General features: G+C 41.7%; 1 protein-coding gene across 5 annotated transcripts in view; it reads left to right on the top strand.

Annotated features, from left to right (window-relative positions):
- The first annotated feature begins 15,347 nt into the window (after window positions 1-15,347).
- Window positions 15,348-19,277, top strand: part of SCY2 (SecY protein transport family protein) — a 133,418-nt gene continuing 129,488 nt past the window's right edge. For all 5 annotated transcript variants that reach the window (XM_087671147.1, XM_087671146.1, XM_087671142.1 and 2 more), the window contains exon 1: window positions 15,348-15,681. In XM_087671147.1, the coding sequence (XP_087527273.1) occupies window positions 15,596-15,681 (86 nt within the window). In that variant the 5' untranslated portion in view covers window positions 15,348-15,595. The remainder of the gene's footprint in view (window positions 15,682-19,277) is intronic.

Genomic DNA, 19,277 nt, shown 5'->3' on the forward strand with positions numbered 1-19,277 from the left:
AAAATTAACTTTATTAGGTCTATAAGTCCTACAACTTAGTATTCATAGGCTAGGTATATCATTGCTACAACTAATTACCTAACTAAGTTGGATGAGGCTTGAGCCACTCAAAAGAATGAACCTAAGATTACAATAAAATTCTAGTGGGAGTAGGTAATCTCTTGTAAACGCCCCGAACAACGTAGTATGCTTAACAATTATGATATTCGCTTGTTTTCGAGATTTAATATAAAAGAGAATGAACACTTAAAGCTGAAAATGAAAATTACTCACAAAATTACAGCCATGAAAATGTAAAAGTAATGGAGACAAGATTGAGGGTTGAAGATGGGCAACCCCCCCCCCCCCCCCCCCGAAGGAATGTATTTCTGCTCAACCCAAGTCCCTTAGGGAAGAGCTCAGTTACAATCAACCTGAGAGTGAGAAGAAGTAATTCTCACTCTCACAAGATCATGCAAAGATGTACAAACACACATGCATTATCTATTATGCAATGATAAGAACTGATGTCTTTACAGTATGAGAGAAGAAAAAGGGGAATTCAACCTTTCTCCATCGTTAATCAGCAGTACATGGATAGGGCTTGCTTCTTGTAGCTAAAATGGAAGAAAGAGCTCAAGAAGGAGGTGCTGTAATGAATTTACAGGCTTGCTGTCTTGTAAAACAGCAGTGATAGAAGAGGGAATATGGAGGAATTTGATAATGGAGAAGTGGGGGATGATGATGGGGATGGATGGGGCCAGTTTCTGGCTATCTGTGGGTGCTGTACATGAGTTTACAGCAAAGAAAAATGATGTTGAATGAAGAAAAACGAGCTCTTATTTATAGGAGAGGGGAGAGCTAGTACAAAAGGGGAAAGTGGAGTAGCACAAGACAAGTGTCCAGCCACATGTCATGAGATGTGACAAGTGGTGGGACACTTGGAAACTTGTGTGACAAGTGTCTTGACACTTGTCTCTTCTCTATGGCCTTCCTTTTTGGGTTGAATACTGTCAAGAATAGAAACAACCAAATTTAGTAAGCACAGTCAAAGTACAGAACTTACTATTTTTAGAATGACATCCCTATTTTGTAGGACTAGCATTTTTAGGCTAATTCGAGGCTCCTAAATTTTAGGAAATTTAGGAATCTCCTAAAATTTAGGGACCCCCCAATATGGGTGTCATATGAAAGCTTTTTTCGTGTACATCGCAAAAATGGTATCTGAATCTTCATGTGACTTTCCTATGCAAAGAAATGTGCATTTCAAGCTTTCAGTCCACACATACACATTATACAAGCATTTCATGATCATGCCATCTTGTTGATTGTAACTGTTTGTTCTGGTGGATCTAGCCCACACTTCAAGGCATCAATCCTTTCTGTGTGCGAGTCTAACCCTGATATGCGTGAGTTCTAGTCACAGGCGCCCAATCGGGTCATATAGGTGGAAGTGTGAACTATCTTTTCTCTAACCCACCGTGTGGGTCCACCATAACCTGTGACCACTCATCAGTGGCCAGCTCCAATGCACTTTTCTTTATATCTAATTAGTGCAAAGGAAATAAATTTAATAAATCATTATATAGACAAATTAATGAAAAATGATACAAATTCTGTTTCTATAGAGTTGTGACATCTCTCAATTTAGTTGCTTTCAAAATATTGTGAATGACCAAGGCACACATTTACTTGTGCACCTACTATCCATGTTTGTGGTCATCTATTGAAATGTGATGATCAAGATAGTCTCAACTTTTTGAAGTGACTACCACTGGCCAAAAACCTATTTAAGTTTATGGTTTTGATGCCATCATGCCAATTTAATTCTTTGTTTGAAGCTTAAGAGTGGCTGTGCAATAACAATGAGAAGGTCAAGAGGCTTAGACTAGCCACTTGATCAAATTAAACTGATTATTTCAAACTAGTGATGCATGCCCTTATCTACAAGAAAGCTAGATGGAAGGCTTGATTTGAGAAGCGTGTCAAGAAAAGAGAATTGAAAAAAGGTGACTTGGTGTTGCTTTATTCTATTAAAGGGTATAAATAGAAGATGAAGTGTAAAGGCTTGGGTCCTTTTTATGTACACTTAATAAGGAAAAAAGCAATGCCTTACTTGAGCCACTTTGATGGTGTAGACATCAATTTCTTAAATGGTAGCCACATTAAAATGTATCACCCACTAGTACATCCACTACATGAACCATCAATGAGGTTGCCACCCACCACTGATGGTTGTGTGTACCATAAAAATCAGTGAACTAAACCTCAAAAATGATGAATCGATACTTGCTACCTATCTTAGGGTGAAGCTCTTAGTAAAGAAATTGACACAATCGATGCTCTAATTAATGGAGGAATTGATTGTAATGTCATTATACACAATAATTGGACCAGTTGTGGGCAACCTTCACTTAGTCCATATGGATGCACTCCTTATACATTGTTAGGAAAATGCTAAGTGATATTGATTGTTGATCTTGAAAGTTTGCCTCCCATATTTATATGTTACTTTAATATAGGAAGAGTTGGAAATGACACATTGTTGGGATGACCATTTCAACAACAGACCAAATGTATGATTGATTATAAAATGCAACGCATTCACCTAGAGCTACCCAACATGAAAATCATTTCGATTTTAAGCAATGATGCACTTTCTTCTTCAAAGAAAACAATGCCATGGACACCCACAACTTCACCTAGCATAATCTCCATATAGAGGGGGGTAATACCTTGTTCAACAAGTTACTCCAAGCGCAAGTAGATAAAAGCAAGATAGTGAGCATGCACACATGCGCGCACGCACGCACGCACGCACACGCACACGCGCGCGCACGCGCACGCACACACACATGTTTGCATGCACACATGTATTCACAACATCTATGCACACACACACACACATGTATATACGAGGGAAACACACACGACTTGTGGCACCATTTAGTTGACCTAAAAGGAGATACAATATGCATTTTTTAAATCACATACCACTATCATAATATTTAGAAGACTCTTGAAAAAATTTCACTTATGAAATATTGCAATTCACAACCGAATCCTAAAAAGAACTATTGTGTTCCTTGGTTGCTTATCAATATTGATAAAATCAACATCTAAAATTGGTGGGCATAATATGTTCGGTTACATAAATCCCATCCCTAACTTAGCATTGGTCTAGCACAAATCACCATACACAAAAGGCTCATGAATATATCTCATAAAATTCATATGTAGTAGTTTTTTCTCCCATTCAACATCTTCCATCTAATAAAGACTTCATCTCTAAATCCAAATAACATTATACCATCAGTAATAACCCATAAGTGATTATAAGGCATTATAATATTTCATTATTTACACAGTTTCTTAATAAATTACATTCTATCATTAGTAATTGTAATGTTTATGAGGCAACTCTCTTGTCATGACATTTCCAAGAATTAATTATAAGTCATGTTCCTTATAGAGTCATAAGCATATATAGGTCCACTCTCTTTACATTATGCATGCACATTGGGCTAAGGGGAATTGAACCCAAGCATAACCAGAGTAGTATGCCCACCATGGAGAACCCCCACTCACTCTAACCAAACCAACACGCTAGTTGGTTGGTTGAAGGAGTAAATATACAATACAGATAGATATGCATGCTTACCCACTACAAATATGCACATTGAGGTAAGTGAAATTGAACCCTAAGCACAATCAAAGTAGTATATTCCACCATAGAAACCCCCCACTCACTCCAACAAACCAAAATGCCACCGTGCTAGCTAGTTGGTTGAAGGAGTGAATTTGCAACAAATATAGATATGGAGAAACATTGTGAGATGTTCCACTTGAATGCATACATCTTTTGACTACATTCATGGCAATGATGGCATACATTGTATATACTTGCATGAACAATGCAAGTAGTAAAGTTGAATGTCAAAAAGCATCATTGTTGTAATAATAGTTTTTACTTGCATGTTTTCCACTTGATGAAATTACAACTTTGACCTAAACATCAACTCAAGTGAGACTATGTTATGTAAAAAGGGGGAACACATGCACGCACGCACGCGCACGCGCGCACACACACACACACTGTATGCATATTGGAAGCACCCAAAAAAACAAAATGAATATTGCATAGTAGGAGCAGTGATTCTAGACCTTGGGAAATGGAGGCTGTGGAGGAGTGCTTACATTTGACTATGACTTTTGTGCCTCTCATTATGTACAACCAATTTCTTCTTGCAAGTCCTCTTTGCATCATCAAACTCAATCAAGGCATAGAATAGGTAATTATTGAAGATTCACCAAAAAAAAAATATTTGATTAATTGATCAAGTTTCAAAAATTTTTAAAAATCCCTCGTGATTACTTGACATCTCACTCCCACTCTCACTCTCACTCTTGTAGAGAGTACATCCACATAGACATGCTCATGTGTAGAACCGACCTTGACCACGTTTCTAGTCATCAAAGCATAAACTTAACGAGAGAGAGAGAGAGAGAGAGAGAGAGAGAGAGAGAGAGAGAGAGAGAGAGAGAGAGAGAGAGAGAGAGAGAGAGAGAGAGAGAGAGAGAGAGGTTATGGCCATGGTAGGCTTTGCAGTTAGACCCACCTTGACCACATTTCTAGTTGCCATCAATGAAAGAGAGAGAGAGAGGGAGGGTGTGGGAGCTCTCACTCAACCAACAAGACCCAGACTACTTATTTCTTCGTGGGAGCTCTCACTCAACCAACAAGACCCAGACTACTTATTTCTTCAAGTGTTTCAAGCCAAGTGCAATGGCTACGTAGTCGTGTGCACTCTCACACCTACAAGTGTATTGAACATACCTCCATGCTCGATTGAGTTGCCTCCTCTTTCAAGCACTTTGATAGCTCCACGATCTAAGGTGCAGGCCCAAGCAAGCTTGATTTTCAAGCTCCAAGCTCCATTGCTGTGCATGAGACAAGACAAGACAGACAAGACAAGAAAAAGAAGAGAGGAGAAGATGGAGAGCTTCTCCACCACGGTCTCGCACCCTCACATACTCACTCCCTCACTCTCCCTCTCTCAAGCACAAGCACAATCAACAACAAGAAGAAGAGATCTAGTTTTGGCCACACACAAGAATGAGCTTCTTCATTCACTTTTTGCCTTTTATACAAGCCCTAATCCCCCTTTTTACATCACTGGACATTTTAGCCTAGGTCCTCTTTTCCTATTCTCTTTTTATTTACATTGTGCCTTCACCCATGCCCATCTACATTTACAAATTGCACAAGAGGGAGCTTGGCACCCTTTAACAAAAATTTAGGGCATACCTTTGCATTTAAAATGCACCTTCCCTCTTTTGCGCTTGCCCTAAACTTTTAAGGTTGTCCTTGTGTTTTTTGCATTTTTCCTCCTATTTCTTTAGTGGGCTACCTTGTTCCACTTTGCCCTATGTATTTTTAATGTTCTTTGCACTAGGGTTGACATTACCTCCCTCCTAGTCGAGTGCCAGTCCCATGGCACTTGCTGGCACTTGTTATTGATGAGGGCTTAGGTAGTTAAAGGGTTGCCATGTGGATCAATGATGGGGCTTCGTCGAGATTGGATGTGGAAAAGATGCATCACAAAATGGATGTGAGGTTGTGGAGGCCAAGAGTAGATTGAGTGGGTGACGAGGACCTCCGAAGTTGGTGGTCAGTCGAGGATTGTGGAATGTACTTGGAAAGGAAAAGGAAGTACACTGCTTGGGGGATGTGCTTGCCTCACCATGTAGTGTGGGGTGTCCACGCTAGTGAGACTAGTTGGGTCAAACCTTAGGGAAGCTTGGGGTATTGTTCTACACTTGAGGACACAGTTTGTGTACAAGGGGAGGTGCAATGGGTGTGACTTAGGGCAATAGTTCTACCCATAGGCGAGAGTGCAAACTCCCTAGGTGTATCCTACCCTTGTTGTGTCATCCTAAATATGAAGTGGGGGGACAGTGAGGGCTAGGGGGCTAGGCACAGAGCCGATTGACTGAGGCCACTAGACGCACCAAACTTAGAACCCGTAGGTGCAGTATTTGTAGCACTTTGATATTACATGGGAAAGCTCTTTATTCCTTTTCTTTTGCTTTGTGTGGGTATTTTCTTTGTTTTTAAATTTATTTTTCTTTATTTATTTTTCCCCTTTTTTTGGAGACACATTAAGAGGGAACATGCTAGATATCATCTTGGTGCTCTTCCATAGTTACATATTTTGAGGGGGCCTAAGAGATGTGCTAAGGAATGCATGGCTTTGCACGTAGCTCTTTTGGTTAATTCTTACATTGAGAGGGGTGTTTAAAGATATGACCAATGGTGTTTTCTCCAGGAAGAGATGCCATGAATCCCATATGCACAGTGAGGCAGAATGCTACTATCCAACTACTATAAAGCATTGTATTGACTATCACTTTGAAGAGTTGAATGAAATATATCATGATGATTTCTTCTTTCAATTAGTGTCATTGTTAGTGTCTTACACAAGATTGTGTTTATGAGTCCAAGCTTCCATCTTGGAACCTAATTAACTTGTGTAACTGCCAGTCCATTGTCTATGACATCATGAGTCTTGTATTCATCTTCCAACCTCCATAGCTCTTTCCATGCTCTAGATCCATCTTTCTAACAAGGGGTAGTAGACATGAAAGGGTGATTACACTTTGAGAACATGTTGTTGCTCATGTCTTCCAAAAGGTGTATGCACAAAGATGGCAAGAGAGCAGCCCTTAACATGGGGAAGAGGTCATTGCACAACTATCTATTCCTACATTGATATCAAAATAGAGGGGTGGTAGGTACTCTTCTTGGGCTATAGGTTTTTGTGGTGCCTCGGGTTAGCCATGTAGGTGGGGTCATCCCCTTCATATGGTAGTGTGTTACAAAAAGCCATCCATGCCTCAAAATTATTATCCGAGATCTTTCATCACCATTTAGGTTGGGATTCATAGACTTTGACTTTCCTTTTTGCTCTTTCATGACCTTATCCTCCAGGTACTTTTGCAGGCTCACTTCTCCATAATGTGGGATTTTTAACCCTCTCATCTAGCCACTACTTCCCTAACCTCTTCGAGGACCTGGATGGCTCCTTCAACCACTCGTGGAGGCAGCACTCCATTTAGTAGAAGGGTAGAAGAATTCAAACTCATTTGGCCTACACCCATTCTCCCACTACTCCTAATGGTTCAATTCTAGTGCCCAATCAATAGGCAGTTGTTCCTCAATTTGTAGCATCTGGACATCGCGCACTTCTTGTGGTTTGGCATTAAACTTCCTCCTCATGAATTTAGCCAACTCCATGTGTTTCATTTTGGCCTCAATCCTTCTTTCTGTGGTGGCAAGATTTTCCTCTGCTTGGCCTTTCGCTTTTGTTGATGGAGGTGGGGGCAGGCTTCATTCACCGGGTTGCTATGCCTCCGTGTCATCAAGTTGCTCAAAATTGGGCCCTTCTTCCTTTGGTGGTTCTACTTGGGTTGTTGTGATTGGCTGCTCTCGGCACTCTTGCTCTCCAATTCCAAGCTTCTCTAACTCTTCTTTTGAGAGCCCTACTTGAATCAGAAGTTGCCTTTGTTGCATCAAGCTTGGGCTAGTGCCGATTCTAGGGATGTGCTCCTAGAGCCCATACCTTATAGCTCTCTTTGAGATCACTGGCTTCCTCTTTAGCCCTTCCATAGATTCCAGATCTCCAACCCGAGTTATGTGAAGCACTGTGTCCCCAGGAAGGCATGTTGCTGGAATTGTAGCCCTACCACAATTGTTTTAGCCCTTTCTTTCACCATGATTCTCCGCTTTCCACTAGGGAAAGGCATTCACCTAGCTCTCTAACCCTTCCAAGATTCCTCTCTTCCTAGGCCTCGGCCTTCTCCTCCATCTTTCCTTGACCCTGGCTCTCTTATGATAGCATTGTCACCACTTCCTCTTGTTCTTTCCAAATTTCCAACATTTTCTCCTTGTCTTATTTGCGATGATTCAGCTCTTCTTTCAGTTGTTTCTACTTTTGAGGGTCTCAATGAGTCAGTTTTCTACCTCTTAGCAGCTTTTTGGTTGGACTTCTCATCTTTCTGTGCCCTAGCCTCTTGTAGTTCCTTCAGTAGTCGTTCCTTTTGCCATCTCTCCTTATGGAACTCTGCATGGGCCTGTGTCTTCACCCTTTTCAGCTCCTCAGTGAGCTCCTCTCTAAGGTTCTTGAGTTATTCAAATTGCTCTTCCATGTCCTTTTGCCCCTGTATTAGGCTTGAGGAATTCATTTCTAGTCCCATTTCTCCCTCTACCTTCTCCATTTGGAGTTCCTTTGCACTCTCTCCTTTCTTCTCCACCTCCATTTTCTTCCTTGCTTCTAGTTCCTTCTTTAGATCATTCACCTACCTTTGATAGATGGTTATCTGCTTTATTTTCTGTGTAACTACTATGAATTGATCACCACACAAGATCTCTCAAGAGCAAACTCACAAACAATGGTTGATCACATTCTAAAGCAAGAGCAATATCTTTGTATGCAAGCCAGGAGCTAGAAGAGCTAAAAATGCTAGCTGGCTTTGACTCTTATTTTCTATGTAAATGGTATGGTATGTCTCCAATGTGAACAAGAGGTCTGGCAAATTATGACTAATGCCAAGCAAAGACGGGCAATCAAAACCTCCAAGTATGATCCAACCTATGCGGCTGCTACCTCATTTAGAGTGTTGACCATCAGTTGCAATCAATCGTTAGAGGAACACGTCATGGCCCACCCCTATTTCAATCAAAACTTGGTCGAGTAAGAACTGTACATTGCTAGTAGCAGGATGAACTTTGGTGACTTCCTCATTGATATCCTGACCTAGATTACACACGTAAGCATTAGATCTCATGACATGGACTATCATGCCCACTTGGAGTACAACCAAAAATTCTACACTTGGCTCATGATGAAGTAAAGCACAACAAGCATGTGCTTAAAGCCCTTAACCCTTCATCTTCCAATCCTAGGAAGGATTTTCATCACTCCCAAGGGGGAGGGGGTAAGGTGGAAAAGAGGACAAGACTTGAATCTTAAACCAAATTTTAAAAGCAAAAAGGATGGATAAAAGTCAATTTTACTTAAGGAAAAATTTCATGAAATTCTTATTTGGACTGTGTGGACTACTTGAAGCAAAAATTTTCATTCTGTACTTGAGTGTTTCATCTTTCCATAGCATATATTCACGATCCCCTTATATTTTTTGCTAAAATCCATTTCAAGTGAACTAATAGTGAGTTGTTGCATCATGTCAGGAACCCTAGATGGCAAGGCATGACAAAGGTAGCAAGCTTCCATTCACGGAAGAAGAGCAGGCCAAATACGGCCTAAGATAAAAACAAGGGCCTTTAATTAGCTTAAATTTAAAAGCATCCAAAACTTAGAAGGCATGGCGATGGAAGAGCAAGTAGTAAAATAAAGTGTCGACCAATGTAATCTTAGTAAATATATGGAGAAGTTTGGCCAAGCCATTGACTACAACAAGTACACGGAGTTCCTACAAACTTTCAATACTCACATGAATCGTAGCACCATTTGATAGTGAGGCAATGAGGAGAGACTCACAAAGTAGAAGTGGAGTTGAGCCCTGACATGGTCTCTAGAGCTAGTCAACAAGCTCAAGAGGTGGCCCAAAGGGGATGTTTACAGTATGCTAGGGATGGACAAGGCCCAAGTATAGATGAATGATAGAGTTAGCTTAGCTGACATCCCCGACCCCGACATCAGCTCTTAGGCTGCAGGCAAAGACAATCCATGCTCTATTCTACAATGCCTTGATAAGCAGGATTTGAGTGCCATTGCTTTAGATCCTCGTGGCTATGTCTCTAGATGAAATCAAATGGAATGGCTATGTGTGTAAGACTATTGAATCTTCAACGAAAGTGCTAGCCATAGGAGCTAGAGCAGCAAGTGGGGAGTCTTCGGCTTCCATAGCAAAGACAGCGAGGAGGAAGCCAACATCCCAATACCTCCAACATAGGGTTTGGAGATGTGCTCACCGCCATCATCCAGGGAGCCGTTGGAGACTTAGAAAGACAAGAAGTGGTGGAAGAAACCCCTCAGCACTCACCATCCCATAAATCGCCTGTGCAATCACACCCATAAAGATGAGCACCCCAATCTCCTTCTCCACTGGAAACTTGGGGGATGACGAGGCTATGAGAGTGCCGAAGGAAGAAGTGGAGCAAGCTACAAAAAAGAAGGAAGCTCTACTCCAAGTCTACCAAGCAACAAGAGGCTTCGAGCAAGAGAAATATTAATGGGGAAGGGAAGGAGGGCTCAGTCCCATTGAGCCAAGGTGAAAAAAGGAAAATCAAGTTGAACATCCCAGGGAAGAAGAAGAAAACCACAATAGGAGACAAGGAATCAGAAGTTGCACACAGAAGAAGTTGGAAGAGCTAGAAGATGAACGAAAAAAGTAGGAAGAAGAAAAGGAGCGACTAAGAAAGGTGGAAGAGGAGTCTAGAAGGGCGGAAGAGGAATGAAGAAGAAAGCAAATAGAGGACAAGGAAAGGCTGACAAGAGAAGATGATGAGCAAATGGCCCTAGCCTTGCGGTTGGCAATAGAGCAAGCCTCTCACCCCAAAGAGTTGACAAGGAGAAGCTTAGGTGACGAACGAGGCTCGAGCACTGCAGAGCATAGGAAAGAGCTCAAGGGCCCATTGTACCAAGTAAGGGAAAGACCCCCATGTACCCACCACCATCAGCCTTGATTGCCATGCCAGCCACCACCCAGGAGACCTAAGAAGTGGGAGTGGACCAAAGCAATGCGCTGGCATGGGTGTAGAACTTGCTAAACTCGGTGAAGCAACTTGGCCCGGTGCCACAAGTGGTGGAGCCCTAGTAATAGGGACAAAGAGAACTACTAGCACCAACCAACTATGATGAATATGTGCAGGAGCTCCTAGGCCAACTCAAAAAGATGAAGAAAGATATCTTCCCAATGCATGGAAAGGAGTACATCTACTGCTAATGGCTCGTCTAGGAGGCCTAAGTCCAGCCATTTATAGCTCTTAGCTAGCAATGTGAAGATGGCCTCTAGTCATCTAATGCAAAGTGACTAAGTTGTCCAATGTATTCGTGGCTAGGTCCAAGGCCAAGGCAAAGATAGATCTATGCTCATAGGAGGGTCTAAGGCATGTGAGAGGTTGGAGTTTGGTTGGATTGGATAACTTAGGAACTAATGCTTTCTTCATGGATTGGTGAGTAGGGCATTTAGCAACCACTTGTGCGATGGGTTGGTCTTGGGGCGCATGTGATAAGTTGCTTTCTGCTTATGGAGCAATTGGGATACTCAAAGTGTTAGGTTGAGTTGGTTGTGGTTTTGGTTGATAAACTCATTGAGGTTCTATGGGTTTGATACTTTTTGAGTCAATTGGTTTCTCATTCCGGGCTAGGTTATCATTTTGTGGAGATGGGTTGGGGGACCTAGATTGAGGGACATGTGTTCCATTTGTAGTCTTGCGCAATCAAATCCAATTGTTGCCTTCGTGGTAGCCTTGAGTGTATAATAGGTCTTTGGGCACCTATCACGGCTTTTGACCATTCTATTTCTGTGTCACCAGTTTTGTCTCATAGGCTTAGGATGTGAGGTTCTGCGGTTAGGGGTTCTTGTGGTTTACTTTCTTGGTGGCCGCAGTTTCATTTGGGCACCCATTTGAGCTGCTACTCAATGGTCTTGGATGTGTCTCCTTTGGGTTGCGGGCGATTTTTCTTGGCAAGGTGGGACCCCTCCTTAGACTGTGCACTAGGTTCATCTACTGATGGCAATGTAGGCTTTGATGGAGCCATGTTGCCCTTGCTAAGCTATCACTATTCGAACATTGCCAATGGTGAGGTGAATGCAATGTGATTCATAGTCGACATTGTAGTGTGCTTGTTTCTTAAATGCACATCCTAACAGTGATTCCTTACTGGGTGGTGGCCTTAGTGTTAGGAAACACATAGAAGATCATAGGTAGCATTTTAGTCTCGATAGAGACTGCTATTTTGCACTTTCCTAGTATTGAGTAAGACTATCCCCCAAAGGGTTGAGTTTAGCATTAGTAGGTTGTAGTTGGGATTGACCAATGAGAGTCTAGTGATTGCGTGTAAGGATATTAAAGTCAGCTCCCTCATTAATAACTGTGTCAAAGGTGTGTGTCTTCTGGGCAGTCACTGATATGTGTAGGTAGGTAAGTGCCACTTCTTCCTCATCCTCATCCTCAATCTCAATGATGGTGGCTACTCTTACGTTTATAAGCAGGTTCGGCATTGGAGGCTCATGTGGTGGGTGCGCTAGTATTGGTGGGTGCTCTTGGCCATCATGCAAAGTGGCACTGATGATTAGATCTTACTCTTCGGTAGCTGAGATATTGTGGCTTTATGGAACTCATTGGCTATCCTTGTAGCCTGCTTATAATGCTCTTCATCATTTAAGAATGGCAGGTTGATGGTGGCTAGCACATGCATCCAATCATGCTTGTCCGTTAGGGCAAGGATATACTTTGTTAGTGGCCTGTAAGAATTCTTAACCTGTGAATCTCCTTTCAAGTTAGTGGAGATGGCATCTAGATTGACCGGCATGGTCTTCTAGGTATACGTCTTGACTCTTATAACCTTCGAACTATTGTCTAAGAATATGAGACTATTGCCCTAATCTTCTATCACTCATGCATTCTGCATCCAAGGTCCACCTAGCAAGATATCGTAGTCCCCCACTCCCTTCATGACTATGAAGATCACTAAGAACTCGACTTGTGCTATTTTCAAGGGCCAGTCTTCTAGTACCCCAAATGGCCTAACTTTCATTCCATGGCCAACACGACATTAAACCTTGTGGCCTCCATAGGTGGGTTACCCCAATCCTATAGGACTACATGGCTGAGTACACTGACTCCTGCTCCTGTGCCCATGATCCCCTTTCTTTTTTAGGATCAAGCTAGGTATCAACAAACTGCATTGTGGTTGGGCAAGTCGATCACTCCAAGCTCATTTGGTCTTTCTACCCCTGCTTCAGCACTTGCCATAAGGTTGGATTCTTCTTGAGTAGTTCTCCCAAAGGCAAAGTCACAGGGGCCGATATCAATGTCATGAGCAAGTTGCCAACCGACTGCTTTTTGTTAGCCTCTACACCCTTTTGCCAATGATCTTGGGAAGTTTGCCTACTTGTGGCATCTAGGCTCTGTTCATGCGGTGTTACGTGGGCTGCAAGTGTGCCTCTTGATTTTCAATGAATAGGCAAGACTAGTGTGCTCATGCTAGAGAGCTCATCGATCTCATCTTTGATAATAGGTTTCACATCCTTTAGGTGTGCTTGGGCTTCTCTCAACTACTCCTTGACCTTATCAACCACTTCTAATTGGTGCCTCCTTAGATCACAATATTCTCCAATCTTGGCACTACCCTTTTCTACTGTCTTAAGAGTAGATGTCTTTGCTTCTGCATTTGTGACTTACTTTCCCCTTTGGTAACGTGGTGGCACTATTTGTCTTAAGCGTAATCCTTGTCTCAGCCCTCTTTTTCCTTCTTCTATGGCTTTTCTGCCCTATTGAAGCTGCATCCAGGTTGCTAGGTCTGGGTAATGAAATATCAGCCTACTTTGCATATGCTTGCGTCATGACATTCAATGAAATTGGTGTGGTTTTGCCATCAAGTGTCTCAACTCCAAACATCCCCAATGGTATGGATGGCATGATAGCTGAACTAGTGGAAGGTTTTTGCCTAGGGCACTCGGCATACAGGTGTGTGTTTCCACACTCATGGCATCTCAGGTGTTGGGGGTAAAGGCGCCTCTGTCTAGCCCCCCATGTATTACTACACTGACAATACCCACCATTGCACACTGAGGTGGCAGGCGCCCATCCTCATCACTTTATTCTTCATTCTTTTAGTGATAGTTTGAATAAAGGAAGGCTCGGTCACACATTGTGACTGTTGGAGTTCCCATTTTGTGTCTCTCTCTTTCTTGCTCTTGCTCTCCCACCATAGCTCTTCCAAGCAAGCTTTGATCCTTCTCACCTTTCAACTAGTATCAGAACGTGGTTTCTTGTGCATTTTTTCTTGGTCTGTGACTCCTTCAGCTTCCTATTGATTACCTACACTCATTGGGTCTCCTTCCCGGTAGCCATACTCGACTCTCTCGAGCTTCCGTCACTCCCTGGCTTCTTGAACACCTACCCGGTCCATTTGGCCACCCTCAAGGCATTCCTTCAAAGGTATTGAAGCATTCTTTTCAGTGTTTATTTCAGTTTGCAGGGTATAGTAGGAAGGGACTGCAAAAAAATAATCGTTTTTTTACTTCAACCCTCCCTTGGCACTCATTGGCAGCCTCATTTGGGCACTATACACACTTTGTTTATGCTTGGCATTTGATCCCAAGCCTTAGCATTCAGCATTGATGTGATTTACTTCAGGTTTGGGATTGTTATACACATTTTACAAGCAGCCCATGGTAGTGCTACATTAGCATTTTATGTCAGGATCATTTTGGCATTGACATTTGATGCCTCGTTGGTCCCAAATGCTAGGGGAATGTATGCCTATGATTTGAGATGCTTTTGGGGCTGAATTTGCTCAGCCATTGACTATTTTACATAGTCCACATGCAACCCAAAATAGGGCAGCCCCATGTCATTACACTTTATGTGGGTTGATGTAAACATTTCTTTTAATAACATACACTCACATTCCAAAAAAAAAAAAAAGCCATATAAGTTTGTGCCTATAACATACATAGAGAGGAATAGACCAGGGCTCTTCTTGGCTTCCACAACTATTCTACAATTACCCAATGTAGGGCCATCAAAATAGACCCTAAGGCCCTTTTATGATATGGTGGGGGATAAGATTAATGTAGTGTGTAGTTTCCATGTAGGTAGGGTAAAGGGGCAAATAAAGTGACTCCCCAAAAAGGAAAATGCACCCCACCCTAATTGAGTGACAATGTTACAAAGAAGATGCAACTTTTTTTGGCTACTTTACATTATGATATAATTTTTTAAAAATCATAGATGAGCTTAATGTGAGTCATGTAAAATTTTTTAAAAAAAGTTTGGATTTTGTAAAATCTTGAAACAATGCATCCTTAGTGTGACTCTATTGCCCCCTCATTTTCACTCGTTCTAGAACCGTCCCAATGTTTTTTCTTTGAGCTCCATATGATATGAATAGTTTGACCATTGCAAAGTATTTGTAAAGCTCACTTGGGGAAAAATAAATATTAGACGACACTCTATTGACCCTTTTACCTTTAAAGCTTTGAAAATGAAAGGTAATCCAAATGTTTTGATGTTTTGATTGGTGGAAATATATATATATATATATATATATATATATATATATATATATATATAGAGAGAGAGAGAGAGAGAGAGAGAGAGAGAGTGGGGAGAGGGATTTACGAAAAAAAAAAGAGTGGGGAGAGGGAGGGAGAGGTTCCGCTAATTTCCTTAACTGCTCTACCTGCACTGGGGTCGGAGCTCGTGTGCTCCGACTGCTTGTTAATTATCAGAGCGTCTTCCTCTCTTATGGACTTTCTTTTGCACACCAGATTGCCCGATGCTCAACTCTACCATCAGCTTACTATCCCCCAAAGGATCACAGATCACTCTTGAAGCAGAGCTCATACTCGACCCGAAATAATGTCTGGCATGGGATGTCTTTCGATCTCATCCCCCACCATGCACCTCCAGACTGCGTGGCATCGCACGCCTGTCCAAATTTCCAGGTACAACTGCTTGCGTTTTGATCTGCGCTACACTTGATTTGCAATTGTGCATCCCTGTCTAATAGAATACTTGTTGAACAAGTAATATCTGCTAGCTAGAATGTTTTCCTGGGTATATGTATGTATGTATTCGGTGTATGTGGATGAGCGCGCCTGCATTCTGTGCTTTTCACCTTGGGTGCCTACACACATGTCGGCAAGGCTTGCAGGATCTTGAAAAACATGATAATGAAAGCAGATCATTTTGATAGGGATCCACATACCTTCTGAAATCATCTGTGCTGAGAGCAGCTAAATTTGACTAGCATCCTGACACCTTCTGAAATCATTTGTTTTATTGGAGTTTATGATCAGAGTGATTGTTGACTTACTGGCGTTATGATCAGAAGGGTGGATGGTTGACGCTCTTCTAGTATCGTTTTCCAAATACTAGCAGAGTCACAGACAATGGGGTAGATTTTTTTTGGCAGGTCAAATGCCCCGTTGCATCTGTTGTAAGGGCTTGGTTGCAGAATATATTTCAAGATTTATTTTTGTCCAGTGAGTTTATTCTTCAGGAGTGCTGCTGACAAAGCAGCCTTTGTATATGCAGAGTGCATCTACTTCCTTAGGTGATGAAGAAGGATTATTTAACATCCTTGGTATGTGGGTGCCTTACACAGGTGGAAATTGAGATTGTGGATTCCCACAGTGAGTTTATTCTTCAGGAGTGCTGCTGACAAAGCAGCCTTTGTATATGCAGAGTGCATCTACTTCCTTAGGTGATGAAGAAGGATTATTTAACATCCTTGGTATGTGGGTGCCTTACACAGGTGGAAATTGAGATTGTGGATTCCCACTTGCATATGTGGCTTTGCATGCTGAGACAGCCTTTTATCTTTTTGCATTGTTACTCCCTACCTACCTACTACAACAACTCCAATGAAGTTTGCAAGTTTTGGGGTGTGACAATGTTAGGATGGAGATTATAAATCCATGTATTCGTACAGCATTGTATTAAGATGGTGCAATGGAGAAGTATGCCATTAAGGCAAGATTGGGCAGATGGTACTGCATGCTAGCCAGTCTTGGTTCCATATAAGTATTCGGTTTGGTATGGATGGAGGCACTTAGATCATATAACTTTGACCTTTACTTTTTTATTATAACCAAGATGATGATCAGACTCTCCCACATATGAGATTGTGTACAATCAATAGTATGCATAGTTACATGGAGATTGTGGGAGATCTAATAAGCAAGCAAAGATATGAAGTATATGCTGGATATGGACACTGTATGGAATAATTTTGTGGGTGAGAGTGCACTATTCACTATGAAATGAAGGAAACTTGGGCCACCCATAAAAGGAATTGGAAATGAAGTAAATGACTTGTCATTTGTTTAAAAGTGACAAAGTTAGGATAACCCCAAGAGATGAGACTAGATGTACATTGCATAAGGTGGTTCAAGGAGGATAGCTAGATCTCAACCACATGAATGTATTGTCTAGGTAGATGCAAGGATTTAGCAAAGTAAAAGACATGTTGTGAGCGGCATTGGCTTGATCTACACTTTGTGTTAGAAGTTCAGGATCATATTGTGAAGTGATGCTAGGGTTTGCATGGAGAAAAAAGAGAATGTACAAACATGACTAAAACACATGGTGTGGAGAGCAAAGGTTGAAGTTGATAGTCTTCGGTGGTATGATTGTTCTTGCCATAGTAGGACCACCCAATGGAGTGTTTGTCAAGGGAATCCATAGCACTAGAGTGTCAATCTATAAAAGGGAGGGTGGGAGGTAGAAAAAGATAAGGATAATTTTTGATGATGTAGCAGAAATGCGGGGCAATCAGATGATGTTGCCACTCTCATAGGTATACTTTGATACCATGTTAAAATATGACTACTTTGAAAGTAAACTAGAGAGATAATAGGGTTTTCAAGGAGAAACAATGTGCATGGCAAACATTGAGAGAGAAGAGAAACTTAGAAACACTGAAGAAGAATGAATGATGAATCATTGAATTATGCTAAGTGAATCAAGGTGATACAGTGGAGCCGAAGCTCTGAAGATAATTGGAAGCTTAGGATCATATTGTGACGTAAGGCTAGGGTTTGCATTGAGAAAATAGAGAATGTACAAACATGACTAAACACGTGGTGTGGGGAGCAAAGGTCAAAGCCGACAATCTTCGGTGGTATGGCTTTCTTGCCTCAGTAGGAGCACCTAGTAGAGTGTCCATTAGGATAATCTATAGCACGAGAGTGTCAACTTGTAAAAGGGAGGGTGGGAGGGAGAAGAAGATGAGGATAACTCTCGATGATGTTGCAGAAATGGGGGGTAATCAGAAGATATTGCTGCTCTCGCATGTATGCTTCGATACCATGTTAAAATATGATTGCTGTGAAAGCAAACTAGAGAGACAGTAGGGTTTTCAGGGAGAATCATAGTGTGTACACTATATAGCAAACATTGAAAAAGGTATTGGAGCCGAAGCTTTGAAGAGAAGTGTGTTGAGAAACCCTTCACCCTTCATCCACAGTTTGCATTTTTGCGTTTTTGCATTTTGCGTTTGGGGTTTGCAGCCCCAAAAAGGGGCGCCATCCTATACTGACTATGTCTATTTATAGGCCACTCTCTCATTCATTTCTCACGGCTGATTCATTTAGTTCGTCACCTCTTCTCTCCAGCCTCTCCACTGCTCTTACACCCCTTCAGGAGGACATCGCAGTTCGTGGTTCGTAGTTGTCATCATCATCTTCTTTGTGCTACGGTACCCTTGTTCCCTTGCATCACATTTACTCCATGATTTAGAACTTCATCATTCCATTCATCAGAGTTTCTTCTCTCTTCTCTTCTCTTCTCCATGTTTGGCGAGTTCACTTCGTATTCCTCCCCGCAAACTGTACTGTCTAGCTGGTATGTTATCTTTTGACATGGTATCAGAGCTGGATTTGCTCAAATAGCGGCAAAGATCCTCCACTCTCTTCTTGCAACAATAATGATACCAATGCATCAAATGTGTAAGCATTAGCATCTCCTTTCATAAGTAAATGGAGTGTAATGGAAAAACTTTGATAAGTATCAGGTAGACTACCCAAGACCGTAGATACAAGAGATACATTGAGAATGATTTCATTAATATTAGTAAGTTGCTCTGTAATGTCCTTGACATGTGTAATGTAGGTATTCATAGAATCATCCTTCGTCATGTGCTCCATCTCAAGTTGCTTATGCAAATAGGCTACAGGAGCCTCATTGTGCACTTGATACAGTGAAGCAAGCTTATCACAGGCATTTTTGGTGGTTATGCATGATTGAAAATGGAGGATAATCTGTCGCTTGCAGGAAAGTGCAATCAAAGCATGAGCTCGGGTATCACGCTCGTCACATCTAAATTGATCTACTCTGGGAGGTGTAGGAGGAGCAAGACCTGAAGATCCATTGTTGATTGTGGATGAGCTAGAAGAAATTGTGACATTTTGTCAGAGTGAAGCAATGAAGAAGCGAATGAAAAGTGAACAGAGAGAGAGAAAGAGACAATGAAACACGGAAGATCTGGAGTGAAGAATGCTGTATAAGGATGCAGTGAAGAATGCTGTATAAGGATGCA

Source organism: Lygodium microphyllum, chromosome 29 (assembly GCF_053477565.2).
Source record: "Lygodium microphyllum isolate KBCC chromosome 29, Lygodium_microphyllum_v1.1.10, whole genome shotgun sequence".
NCBI lineage: Eukaryota > Viridiplantae > Streptophyta > Polypodiopsida > Schizaeales > Lygodiaceae > Lygodium > Lygodium microphyllum.